Source organism: Ceratosolen solmsi, unplaced genomic scaffold (genome assembly GCF_000503995.2).
Source record: "Ceratosolen solmsi marchali unplaced genomic scaffold, CerSol_1.0 scaffold10, whole genome shotgun sequence".
Lineage (NCBI taxonomy): Eukaryota > Metazoa > Arthropoda > Insecta > Hymenoptera > Agaonidae > Ceratosolen > Ceratosolen solmsi.
In genome coordinates this window covers 8,914,961-8,930,140 of record NW_011948412.1, presented here as the reverse complement: position 1 = coordinate 8,930,140, position 15,180 = coordinate 8,914,961, and the positions used below count along the sequence as shown (strand labels likewise).

General features: G+C 31.8%; 1 protein-coding gene across 1 annotated transcript; it reads right to left on the bottom strand.

Moving 5' to 3' along the window:
- Nucleotides 1-1,365: 1,365 nt before the first annotated feature.
- Nucleotides 1,366-9,828, bottom strand: LOC105369040 (uncharacterized). The gene is made up of 7 exons (XM_011508285.1): nt 9,670-9,828; nt 9,247-9,576; nt 8,827-9,081; nt 7,957-8,211; nt 5,090-5,392; nt 3,486-3,686; nt 1,366-2,499 (listed from the first exon to the last, which is right to left on the bottom strand). The coding sequence occupies exons 1-7, from the start codon at nt 9,752-9,754 to the stop codon at nt 1,754-1,756; spliced, it is 2,175 nt and encodes a 724-aa protein (XP_011506587.1). The 5' UTR covers nt 9,755-9,828; the 3' UTR covers nt 1,366-1,753.
- Between the last annotated feature and the right edge of the window lie 5,352 nt (nt 9,829-15,180).

The window sequence follows — 15,180 nt, the reverse complement described above, 5'->3', positions numbered from 1 at the left end:
AATCAATCCTTTTTCAACTGACCGTGTTTTGTATTTGTTATCTCGACCAGTAAACGCTTTAAAGCTTAACTCTATTTTAAAAAAGATAGCTGCACGGAGTTGATATTACTTAAAACAATAACTTTTATGTTATTACGTGATAATATTTAAAAATTGAATAACACATGCGTTTATTAAAATTATCATTTGTTTAATTTAATATTATTTCAAAAACACCAAAAGTCATAAATTGATAAACGAATGATGTTGATTAAAAATTTTTATTTAATAATACGCAATATTTAATACGTATATTAAATTATTGTTTTACCTGTCTCTAACTCTCTCTCTCTCTCTCTCTCTCTCTCTCTGTGTGTGTGTAACTCATCGTTTCCTTTAAATTTTTTTTGATTTTATTAATATACGTAGTATTTCATATAGATGCCATTCTAGGTAAAATCATTTTCAATATCATTATCTATATCATTTGGTATATATTATTTAATATTTCGAAGTAATAGTTCAGGTAATGAAGTGTAGAAAATAATTAAAAATCCTGTCAAGATTAGATATAGAAAGAATAATTCCGAAACAGAAATTGATCATAAAATGGTTATACAATTGAATGATATGTAAATAGAAAGAAATTTTTTATTTAAATGTAAGCACTATATATTACTTATAATTTACTTAGGATTTCGTGAAAGGGGGGGGGGGGGGGGGGGGTAGGAGAGGGTTGTCAGGGTTTAAATAAACAATTTCCATTATCTAAAAGAATGTTTGATAACTTCAACAAATATATTATTATATATCTTTATAATTGCTTAGATGAATGATATATCTATTATTTTTATTAATCTTTCTTTTAATATTTCTGCACGTTTATCATTGTATATACATCATACGTTTATATATTAGATTTAATTTTTTGCACATTATGCCTCAGTCGATGTTGCGTTAATTTTAAATTGAAGATGGACAATACCTTTTCTTCTTTTTTTTCTTTTCTTTTATATTAACTACAAGAGAATAACAATTAGATGAACTATAGTAAGTAATAAGTATGCGAGAGCGAAATAATCGTGTGCGTGTTTTCGTGCGTGCGAGTCCGTATACGCAAATGCGCGCACGCAGACACAATTAATTGGAAGAAGAATGAAGTCTTTTGCATTCGATATTTGCAAATTTCCCGAGTATTATCGATAACTGAAGTACAAAAGTCGAAATAATTAATCATGCATTTTAAATATAATAAGTATATTATCCATCCGTTCCCAATTAGCAATATATGTACAATTTATTATTATAATTATTATTATCATCATTATCATTATTATTATTATCATTATCATTATTATCATTATTATCATTATTATTATTATTATTATTATGAATAAGCTGTTAAGGTATATAGCGGTGCTTGCGTAACTAGAATTTTGCCAATTTTCTCGCATTGTGATTGAAAAGCTTTGGACATTGTGACGCTTGACTTTGGTAACGTGGCTGTTCAGTTAAAAGATTACAGGTCGAGAGATTGTACTAAAGCACGAGAGAATAATCATTGACGCGGCTCGGGAACATCGGTTCGTTCTATAGCAACACTTGGCCGCTACGTCCAGAGCATTAAAAAGACAGGAGAAATGGCAATCTCTAGCCATAACGATTACAAAGCTGTTCCTATTCCTTGAATTAAGGATTAAAGAGGAGGCCGTGGAAGCTTAGCGTCCCAATCCCGTAAGCGTCTAAACGGCCTGCCGAGTCATCGAGGCCCGGACTACTTGCTGCTCGACTCGGTGGTCGTCGACACCGCAGCCTCGGTCTCGGCGGACTTCATCGTGGTTACGGCCTCGGGAGCTGCCGTCGGGGCGACCGTCGTGTCCCCGGACTCGGTGGTAACCGACATCGGATTCGCGGTGTCGGTAGTGGCCCCAGATGCGGCGGTCGTCTCGGTTTGTGTCTCCCTCGGCTTTCCATCGGCCTCGTTATTGTCCTTGTGATTTTTGTTCGTTTCCTTGGTCGGTTCCGGGTTGGCCGGGTGCGTCGTCGCGCTCGAATCGGCCTCCGGGCTCTTGCCTTTCTTCTTCCTCTCGTTATTCGGCTTTATGATGTTGGAGACAGTGTCGGTACCAATGAGGGATATTTCCTTGATGGTGTTTAGAGCTTTGTTGGCGTATTTGTTGACCGGGTCGTGTAAGCTGCCGATTATCCGCGTGTCGACCTCGTCGGGCCGTACTTCCGTCACTTGATTCTGGCTCCTGTTGAAGGGCATTCTGCAGAGAACGATCTGGGAGGAGTTGCAGGGCAGACCGTAGAAGAGGGGATAGCCACGGGATTCGTAGTCGAGGTTGAGACAGCTGTTGGGCTCGGCCTTGGGCAAATGGCCGTTCTGATCGCCGAAGCACCACGTGTCTCCTCCGACACCGATTTCTTTTGCCGACAGTTCATTCCCGTTACTATCCACCCAGTACCACTCGTTGTCCATCTTCACCGTCCGTCCACCGACCCATACATGGCTTATAGCTGAAAAATCGATGGCTTTATTAAACAATTTTTCTTCATTCCAAATGATCCTAATTCGGTTATCGCAATTTTGTTAGTCTTTCGTTAATAATGCTGGAGGCCAACGTTAAAGATCCTCTGGAAGCCCATTGATCATTAAGATTAAACTTCGTATTATTCTTCGCCATTTGTTAAATTATGGCAAATTATGGGAAAAATGTAAACAACGATTAAAAAAATTATTTTAACTTATAGTTTTCGAAAAAGGCAATACTTATCTTTCAGGCTCTATAAAAAGTATATATCTCTTGAAAAAAAAATTTCGAAATTTCGAAATATACGAGCACTTTCGGGTGTATTCATTAAAAAAATTCTAATTGAATATATGAAGCTCGGAATGTCTTCGTGATAATACGAAACTTCAAATGTCTAAGAAAAATATTTCACTGAAGAGAATATTTTCTCGTTTAGCGAGAAAGGTACGAGTGGATTTTTTTTTTATTTTAATTTTTTTAACCAATACATTTATTTTGGATGTCACCATTTTGCTTAAATTATAAAGAAATTGTTAACATTGTTATCATTTAACTAACTTTTTATTATTAAATATATTTTCATTAAAAATTGTAGGTAAATTATATATATATATATATAAATATGCAAAATTAAAAAAGAAAAAAATTAAATTAAATAATTCATGTAATTCTTATGTATTATCAGCAACACGTCTAGAATTAAATCTTAATTAAAACCAAAGCATTTCGTGCTTTCTTATAATTTCTTTTATTTGTTGTAGCAAACCTATAATTATCGATAATATATATATATATATTTATATATATATATATATATATATAGTAATCTCAGAAAGACTATTTCTCATTCAGTGGTAAGAGTTTCTTCAATTATTACTCGAATATGCTTGAGTGCATCGATTAAATAATATAATTTACGTCGAGATGGTAGGAATTGCAATAAAGGACAGTGATTGAATACCACGGACGTACCTAGTTCGGACATTTTTTCCAGACAGGTTGACAATATTTTAGAATTCAGAATATTAGCTATTTGACCGTCCCGATTAGTGCAGTAATTTTCGGCATCCTCGTATGTCATGTCCTCTTCGGAAAATTCAAATTCTTCGTTATTAATTGCACTTCTTCTTCCAGAATTTCTTGACATTTGTTCGTGTTGTGCATTATTAAAATCTATAATGAGAATCAGTTTTAAAATCCATTTACATACCACTCGATAAATAATATATACATACTTATATATATATATATATATATATATATATATATTTTTCTTTTTACGCTGTTATTGAAATTAAAATATTTTAATCAAAACTGCAAATAATACTTTTAGTTACTGTTATCCTTAATTACTCTATGTTATGTAATATCCACTTAATAATAAACATAAAAATATGTAAGTAAAATATTTTATAGGCGCAATGAAATATACAAAACTCATTAAGGTAGCTATTGAACAATGATGTGTTATTCAGATTAAAATTTTCTTTGTGATAAGAGCAATATTAATTTTTTTAATAGCACTTAGATGAAAATCAATATTAATAAAATTACATTTAATTTTAGAATAAATAACTATGGGAATTATGTATGTAGAGAATAAATGCCAACGAAGATTAATAAATAATAATTCGATGAGTCGCATCAATTTTGTAAGTTATTTTAAATACTTTTAACATTATCACTTCAACATTGTCAAGTTAATTAATTTCCAATATAAATATCATAGTTTAAGCAATAGTTTTATTATAATAAGAAAAAGAAGGGGAAAAAGTATTAATGAAAACTGTGCCATTCAACACTTCTTTGACCTCCTAAAAGACAAAAATTTTACTTTTGAAAAGATTTTTTTTTTTAAATTTATGACTTTATACGATGATATGCACTCAATAGATTTTCCTTTAAATTGATTAGAATGATTTTAAGAATATTGTCGGCTCTACGGATCCCTTAATTTTATTAATTTTTCGAAAAATTATTATCTGTAACTCTATGAAAAAACTTACTAATTTTAGGTTCGTATGCCACAAAAAACGAGAGAACAAACAAATTTTATTAAATCCAAAAATATAACGAACAACTTTTTCGCTTTAATTTGCTATGAGGCAGATGAAGATTTTTCGAATACATTAAAAAAAAAAAGAAAAAAAAAAGTGAGCTAGAATGTAAATATACACTTTTATACACATTTTATATTAAAATTTTACGTAAAATCAAAACTATTTTTATTAAAATATTAAATTATTCATTACGAATAAAATATTAGAATTTTCAAATACTAGTGACGAATAATTTTATTGTAATTATCATTATTTTTAAATTGAAATCCTGCTATTGGCATAAATTATATTGTTATAAAAAATCTAGTTTATCTGTGTATATAAATGTCTGGCATGAGAATTTCATTTCCTTGGAATATTACGTTAAAGTGAGCAATTTTCAAATACCAGACACAGCGTATTAAGTAAGCATTTGCATTGTAAAATTGCTCAAATTGCTCAAATTGCTCAAATTGCTCAAATTGCTCAAAATTGAAATACAAAATGAAAAGGGGGACATGCGCAATATCGCCTGACCTATGTCGCACATTGGGCAGTCCTTGATTTTGCCATCTTGGCATACGAAGGGCCTCTCCTTCTCGCAATCGAGATCAAGAAAAACTGGGGCGACTTGTTCGGGACAGAGATGCCGATCCAGAATCAGACAACGACTCGATCTCTGATAATGAACTGACTGCGAATTGACTATTGGATGACCCTCGAGCCATGGTGGATATTGACTCGATCTTGATTTCACCTTTGATAAGCTCGAGCCTGTTGGTACCCAAATCCAATCCCCGCCATCTAAGCTCCAACCGCCCAACCATACATTCTCCATTGCTATTTCAAAATAATAGTAATGTTATATTTCAGTTATTAAGCAAAGGTTTTTTTTTTTTTTTTTTTTTTGCAAAATTTTTTCTCGCTTAATAATTTAATTAAGTCGAAGAGTTTTGGAATTTTGGGAAAAGTACAGTTAAATCTTCCATACCTTCTCGCGTTCAGGATTTTCTTCAAGTAAAACATACGCTTTTTTTCTTCACAATCAATATTTTCGCAAATTTTTTGTAAATATTAGTGTGCGCTGTCGTTAAGCTAAATATATAATATTGTCGAAATCCTTCGCTTCTAATGCATTAATATTAGCATTTATACGAGGCTTATTTGCATTTATTAATCAAGCCTGCCTGATTTATAAATACCGATTTGATTATTTTGAAATTATTTTCCAATTTTTCGTACGATTATGGTCGATTACACGAGGACTAATAATTGAATGTGACTATTAAACAGATGATGCAGATAAAACTATAATTTAATAAGATCAGCGTGTCCCGATGATTATAGTAACTGCTGCATAAATATATTACTCATAAATCTGCCATAAAATTGATTGAAACGAAATAATGATAAATAATAACTGCAAACTTTATTGAAGAAAAATGATTATACACGAAAAAGTAATAAATACGTAATATAGTAATAAAAATGGAACATGGACAAATTGTGTGAAAATATGTGATTACATAATCTAGAAAACCAATAGGATCAAGAATGAACGTAGTTTAAGGCGAAAAAAAAAGAAAAAAGAAAAAAAAAACGAGAACAAAAATTTCTTTTTTTTCTCTTTAAATTTATCGGGTAAAAGCAAAGTTATTCGTTTTAGTAATGAGCGACATGATGTAATTGAATTGGAAAAAATCAGCACTTACGTAGCAAGTATTACGAAATTACGCGTTCGAAATTACTGGATATAATGTGCAGTACGATTAATGCGTTAAGGGTATCCGGAAGGTTATCGAGAAATTTGCATAAACAAATTACGATTTATCGATAAAGCAGAGTTTTAATAAGCACGATGAAAGGATTCCGTATTAATGTATTATTAAATAATTTATCTCGGCTCGTTAGATAATTTAATGAAAAGAATTTCTTTTTATCTCGCTGCTTACGAATGATTTTCGAGTAACTATTGTGATTTAGTCGCGCAGGAAATCAATACATTTTCAATAATGGATTGTAAGTCTATAAAATATAACGGAGCATACTTTCTTACATTTAAAAAAGTTTTAGTTTTTATTATTGTTGTTATCTAAGCAATATATCCAGTTACGTCAACGCGCAGCCTCTTATTATTCAGACTTTCAATTAATCATTGTCCTATTTCAAATCAGAGTGTCAATTAACTTTCATGGATTTGCATTTAAGTCCCCATTTTGGAAATCTATTATGATTACACGAGTTTTGGGCTTTTAATAAAAATTATCATTTCGAATGTGAAAATTTTCTCATTCGAGCGGGTTTCTGATTGCCATGACAATTCGTCAGTAGAGATTTTGTTTTCAGCGTATGGAAATCACATAAACAATTTTTGATTCGTTTCATAATGATAAGAAGACTGAAATTAATCGATACAATAAATATATTTTGATAAAATTTTAGTAGCATAAGTTTTTTTTTTTTTTTCTTGCCGTGCTTGTTTCAGCGCTGCATAGAATTTTATTATTTGCAGCATAATTATTATAATGCAATATTTTTAAATAACTCTGCAGAATTATTCGAGGAAAATTGCAATTCATTCATTATCTTTCTACGCTAAAATCTTTAAACGTATTGTCGACGTTCTTTTATACCAAATAATATCCGCTACTTGCAATTACAAAAAACGAATAGATAATTGATGCTCTTCGGTTGACTGATTAACCATCTGATTCAGGCGCAGGCAGCGTCACTTGGTTAACTTAGTCATTATTCGGTTCATCGAAATAATTGATGAAATTAAAGGTCTCTATTAAGTATTTTGCAAAAATTCACTACATTTTTATTGCAATTACGTAGTGGCGATAACCGACGCGAGAATGAAGATTCTACAACAGATATAATGGATAAAAAAAAAAAAAAAAAAAAAAAAAAAAAAAAAAATTTTAAATCTGCCGAGTTACAGTCAATATAATAAACCGTCACTTATCAAATTAAACACTTATTGAATTTAAAGGAAAAAGAAAACAACAACAAATCACTCATTAGACGATTATCTCCAATACTCGATTTAACTTTTAATGAAAATCAATTTTAACGTTGAATTATAAATAATCAATAATTTCACGTAAGGTCCGTCTTCTATATATATAAACAAAACAAAAACAAAAAAACAAAACAAAAACAAAAAACAAACAAACAAACAAACAAACAAACAAAGAAAAGAAAAACAACAATCTATCGAGCCGATGGTTAGCGATAGTCATGAAAATAGATATGAAAACCGGCAAAAGCACGAGATTAATTATCGTCGATATCTGCCGTATTTGGGGGATTGCGTTTAATTTTCTTTGGAACGAGATACAAAAATGCTCGAATACTCGGCTATCGGTTGCGTGGGCGAATATTTTTGGTAGTTGGCATACATGGTCGATTTTTGAGCATCATGTCCGCGATCGCAGTTGCGGCATCGTTGGAGAAAATCATCGCCAACTCCTTTCCTCGCCTTTTGCATTCGATATTAGCATCCTTCCACGTGATACCGCCGCCATTGAGCCTTTGCGTGCCCGTATTGACATAATGAACCTCATTATCGTCCACAACGCTGTACAGGGTGTAACGATAGCCATCGACGGTGATACTCGAGCTTTCTGAAATTTTGTCCGCCAATTTGCGCTTCACTGAAAAATGATGAAAATAAACATTGCCGTATTAGCGATTGATCGTACGTTGCGTCTGAAAGTGCCCGCGAAAGATCATTACAACGTCCATTATTGGATTGTCGTTTGTAATGTCATGGGGATGGGCGTCGATTGCATCGATGCGTTTGTTATTATTACTTTACAGTGCTTTTGACATCCCATTCGCGATCCTAATTTACAGTCCTTCATTTTTATCTTAGAAATCTTGGATCTCTATGAATATTGGCAGTAATGTCTCGGATTGGTCAAAGGACCGCTCGACTTCGCATTCGGATAGGAATATAATAAAAGTTTCAATGTTCATTGGGTTCACCGGTAAAATAAGATAATCACGTTGATCGATAGAGTCTTTGATGATAGATCGATCGATCGATTACTTTCTTTCGAGTATAATCGGTATTTAGAATTTAATCAGATTGGCAGTGGCAGTCACAGTAGCATCAGCGACACCACAAACGACTATTTAACAGAAGAGAAAGCAGCTGTGTGATGAGATTTAATTATATATATATATATATATATATATATATATATATATTGAAATAGGGCCGCGGGCATATCGAGTAAATAAAATAAATTATGTTATTGCTTTACCGTCTCGCAGGCAAATGAAGGGCCGGCGCAGCTGGCAATTTTCCGGTATGAAAACGGGTATGTCGTGGCCGATCCTATTGAAGAGTAAGCAATTCTGCTGCGAGCTGATCTTGGAGGACACGTGGTACCACGACGGATAGCTTTCGAAGAGGATCTTCTTCGGGACTCGGCTGGCCTTCGATTTGCCATCGCTTATCCAGCTCCAGCCGTTGGTCTTGTTTTTCCGATAACCGCCAATCCAGAGACCGTCGTAACCTTAAGATCCGAAACGATTGAAAAGCGATTGAAAGAGAGAGAGAGAGAGAGAGAGAGAGAGAGAGAGAGAGAGAGATTTAGGGGCCTAAGGCTTAGCCGCGATGCCACTCAATAAATGCGCATCCCTCCTTAATTAACAAAACAATTAATGAATAAATGACGTACGATAATTGGATTCGGATAGCATTCGCGCGAGCCAGTTCGCTTGGTCCTCGTCGGTTATAACAGCCAGGGTGTTGTTGCGCGTTTTGCCGCGTCTTTTCGCCAAGTATTTCATCCTTGCTGGATTCGCGAGTAGGGCCTCGAGGTCGATGGACGAAGCTTTCGAAGACTGGTCGCTGTACAACGGGCAGAGCATCCTTGCCTCCATCCACGAGACCTTGCGCCCGATTATTAGTAATTCCACTTGCACGTCGGTCTCGTAGTGCATCGGCTGCTCCGCACTGCTCTCGGACGTGTAATAAAAGCGCTCGACGATGTCATCGCGCAAACATCCTGATAAACGAATTGCAAGCCATTAGTTAGTAGGAATTAATTCACATTATCGAGCACTCGATAGAATAATTGTATTCCTAGATTTCACTCTACCCGTACTGAGCCTCCTTACAAGTCCAATACATATAAATAGATAAATGAATAAATGCTCGGAATTCATTAGAAACGGAATATTCATTTTTCGCTTGAGAATAACTTTCGGCAGGAGTGACGATTACTAGTCTACTACGCTGTACTCATTATTTTTCTTGAGCCGTGAAATTGCATTTTGAAGCTTTTAACTTGTAAAATCAAATCTACAGTGCCAGTAATTAGTGATGCCAATCGAGCGCTAAAACAAACGACGCTGAATGTTATATATTTTTTTTTCTCGTTTATTTGCAATACGATATGTGTATATATATATATATATATATATATATACATATATATATGCGATCATAGCCTTTCGAACGTAATTTACTTTTCTCAGTTTCTTTAATTAAAAGTTATGAATTCATATGAACACGCGAATTGTACTATTAAACTGGAAAACATACTCTATAAATTTAACATCAAGTTTAATACACTGTTTGATATGCGTGTGTGTATTGAGGTGTTTTATTTTAAAAAATATTAGCGCTCCAAATTAGACTTGGAATAGCATTGGGAGGGGGGGGGGACGACTAAAGAATTTTATTATTGTAATTGTAAATGATAACGAAGTCATATATTATTAATATGACTGTGCTATATTGAAAATTTATTTACTATTTAATTTAACCTGTATCGCCTGCTCGCTCGTGTGGTAATAAAGTATTTTTTTTTTTAACGAAAATCTTCACTCGATCGTTTATTAATTATTCCGCGTCGCTTGTTGTCGGTAATTTATGTTCTATAGATGATACGACCGTAAGTGAAAAAGTGCTTCGTAACGATCGCGCGATAGAGGCTCGAAAGTATCATTTAAAAATGGAAAGTTAAATTTATTGCAATGAAATAATATCGTATCACCGTTGCTTATGATTTTCTACATAAATTTCATTAATCTATTAATATGGAGGCGGCCCATATATACCATTGGTCGGGGCATAATCAGTATTTGGCCATATTTTGCTCAATCGTTAATCGCATTGGGCAGCAAATCAGTTATTATTAATTACCAGGTATTGTAAAGTTAATGGACGACGGCCATATTAATGCTTGACAATACTTAACCAAATAAAACAACGAGTTTTTAAAAACATATTTTTACTCTTTTTATCCATTATGTTTGTATGTAGAGTGTCGATTCATTTTGACGTATATGTCGTATGGTCATAAATTAGCAGGTTCAGTTTTACTATTACAACGTAGATGGTAGTAACAATTTTATTGTAAGTTAATTTTGTTATTGAATACTTTGTTTGGTAAACACATGAAAAGTGCGTGAATAAAATTTCAAAATATTGTTTTCTTTATGCAGCATTAACAGCTAACGAGCTTCAAGATCTTATAAGCAAAATTAGATAAGACAATTAGGATTAAATTGTACTTTTCCTTGCAAAAAAATTCATTAATGCATTTTCAAAATCAAGGACGAACAATAAATAGTTGTGTTCTTTTCATGCGATAGCGATTGGAAGAGTATATTTAAAAAAAAAAATTAAAAAATTAAAATAAAAAACAAAAACAAAGTTTTACGAAAAATTCACTGACAAAACGAACATTAAATGCTTACTTTGTCGTTAAATGCATTAGAGGCATCGTAAAACGACGAGGTGTGAATTAAAAAGTTATTTTCTTCTATTTCGAGACCCGAAAGTCAAAGCTGAAAAATATTATGAATAATCTACGCATTGGATACGGTTATACGTCTACTAAATATAAACAAATAGTTGAAAATTAATGCTAATAAGGTAGCGTCTTATCCAACAACCATGTAATTATGTAGAGATACGTACGCATGGCTAACGTCCCCTAACATTCATCATATTTCTATTAATTTCCTGCCATTGAAAATAATTGGAATTAAATGAATTGGAATTAATCGAAAATAATTGAAAATAATTCGCAAGGAGATTGGGAAAATTCGATTCGATTCGATAAACAATATGTCATAAAGGCAAATGTACATTTATTTATGTATTTATAGTATAAGTATACGTATTTTGCATTATGAATTTGCGTAAAAACAAAAAAGAAACAAAAGAAACAAAAAAAAATCTTAATATTGTTGTCATTGGCCCGTTACTTTTTTTTCTTCTTTTTTTTTTTTTTTTTTGTTTACGAATGCATAGTTAGAATATTTTGTTCAAAGTTTTACAATAAAATATATAAATATCTAATAAATTATTCAATATATATATATATATATATATATATATATATATATTCTTTTGTATGGTTATATTCATAAATTCATAACCATAATCGTAGGTAAGCGTGACATGTAATTTTCGAATGCTCTATCATCGACGTTTTATTATAGTCATTACACGTCAAATTTTAAGCTTCAAAAATTAAATTAAATACGTTTTGTTTTTGAAATGAATGAAGAAAAAAAAAAAGTACGTCGCTTTAAATTGCACTGTCGTATAAAATATATTTCAGTACTTGTTTGCATTCTACATTTGCAATACTCGATGGAGTATTACATAAAGGTAAAATTTGCAGTCAAATAAAATCTAACGCTCGCGATATAATGTTTATGCGAAGCTAAATAATGCACAATACAGTAAAGTATAATATCAAAATTTGCTAATTTCAGATTAAAAAGTATAAAATTAGAATATATTGCATAGTCTAACGTTTCCCCACTGGCCTTTTCATATCCCATTTTAAAATGTACAAGCAACATTTATAACACATATTCAATTTTTTTTTTAGTACTTCTCTTTACTATGTGATTGATCTACTTTTTTTTATAACGATCATTGAGAAGTTACTTAATATAACTGTGTAGCGTTTTATTAGTATAATTTTAAAAAGTACGTATTAGTCATGCAATTTTATACAACTGCCCTGACTAAGCATCTTAACAATAGGCTCGTACGCGACAGAAACTAAATGTATTTATAGCCATCGTTATTTGCAATACAATATGGAAAATTTATTTGTAGGAAAATTGAGAAAGAGATGAATTGTAAAATGGATATTATAATCATAATTTGATATAAAAATATAGATTAAATTATTATTGTCGATTGTCTTGGTCATTTATTAATAATTATAATGTGTGTGTGTGTGTGTGTGTGTGTGGGTGTGTGGGTGTGTGTGGGTGTGTGTGGGTGTGTGCGTGACGTATATATATATATATATATATATATATATATATAAACTTACCTTAAACGATTATTAATGAAAATAATAAAGTTTCATTCGTTTACATTCTATTAAGACATGATAATGTAAATTCGTGGTAATACATGTGCGGTATTATTGACATTATGCCGTAAATGAATGGTTGGAAAATTTTTGTATAAACAACACTATATTGTCGTTTGATTTCAAGATTTTTCTATCGATTAGAACAAAAATTCGTAGGATTTGTTTAGGGAATTGTTAAACGATTGATAAATCGTTGTAGATTGTTAAATAAGATAATCACAATCGATATATAACTTCGAGCAGGTGGTTACAAATTTATCCAAGGATTTGACAATTCGAGCATTACCAGCCCTTACAAGGATTGCAATTATGCTTTTTGTTTCTGAATTATGAAAAATTATACGATATTATCTCGAATATATTTTATTGTACATACATTAATGAAAATATATACATGGTAGACTGCAGCTTACCGAAGCAGTGAAATGTTAATCGGCTTGAAGAATTTTTTTCTGATCTTGCTTCCGTACGTTGGATTACACTTGTGAAGAGTTACGTGATCGACACTCGTTGACCTGGGAATAGGCCACATTTTATTTTGCACTATTCTTGTAGTTTTTATTGTACCTATTAATTCGCCTCTCTTCTTATTTTTGTACTTGACATTTTAGACAACAATTATGGGGATATGAATGTAGCTTAAACGAATAATACTCGAACGTAGAGGAAGAAAGATATTTCTTTTACAAGCAATTAGAGAACGATTTTTAAATGAAAGTTAATTTCTCCTTTCGGTAAATTCCTTTCAATTTCACATTATAATTATTTATACAAGCCATTGTTTATTCCACTAAAATATCGTTGAAATATTATTTTTTCTTACATACAAATCAATCGATTGTTTAAGCTTCATTTATATCCAAAATACATATTCAGTATATATAATTCGATAGTCTTTGTGGGATTAATATTCTTCTAGAAGACATATATTTTTAAACAAAGGGGCACAGAAAAAAATACCAAAGCCGATTTTGTCTCTCATAGCGTCTGTACCATTTTTTTTTCTTCTAATCTATTGCACAGCCAAACACTTGCTCGTTCGATCTCTAATTCACAGTATAACAACCGTTCGCGCTACTTTATGAAGACACCAATATCATTCAACTGGATTATTAAATTCGTCAAACTAGTAACTTCTTATTCATTTATCAATTGCATCATTCTCCAATTTCCTTTCATTTTTCAATTATATTCGTTCAGAATATTTTTTTTTCTACTTCTGTAATTTATTAACATTAGAATTTTCAAAAAATTATTGAACAGCGGCTCAATGAAAAGAAAGAAGTTTTATACAGGGTTATCGATGGACTGGTCCACAATACGTTAAAATTTCTGACCATCATTAAATTGGTTTAATTATATATATATATATATATATATATAATAAGCAACGGAAAAAAAACATTGAAATTATAAACAAAAAATAAGACTAAAGACTTATGGTAAATTATATTTTCAATCTGTTCCTCTTCATCATAAATATAAACGCATCGAACATCACTTATTTTACAAGAATTTATAGATTCTGTATGAGAGCTTTATACGATGATAACGCATACTCATCTACAATCAACATGCAGCGTATAAAACATATCTTAACTATATTTTTTCTTATGGAGTATATATATATATTTTTTTTTTTTAATATATATATATATATATATATATATATATATATAACTCATACTCCTTGGGTTAATTTTTGCATGTCTGTTACAATTACAGATATAGTAAATATACACAGTATGCTTTAAAATGCTATAAAGGATTAGTTAACTGATATTTTAATGGGACGATGCGACTGAAATGGAGTCGCAGGGATGCGAAACAATCGACTAAAAGAAAAAAAGGAAAAAAAAAGAAAAATAAAAATAAAGACAAGTGCCCTTTGAAGGGTAGGCAGTGATAATTGAGAAGTAACAATAAATATTAGACAAGGAACTGGTGATAATGAGTAAACGAGATATTGGGAAATGGTTGATCCAGCCTCTCCTCAAATTATCTATATATATATATATATATATATATATATATATAAATTAAATGTATGTACTTTATTTGAAAGAGCCGGCATGAAAGTATAATCATACGATTAATAAAACGTGTAAAAAATAGTAAAAGAAACGCAAGGTGCTCGACGCTACTGTGCTAAAATTATCACGGGAAGTTTTAAAAGCGTTACTGAAAAAACTTAATTCCTCCCCCGCTTATTAATTATAATTGCGATGGCGGGGGGAGGTTGGGGGGGGGGGGGGG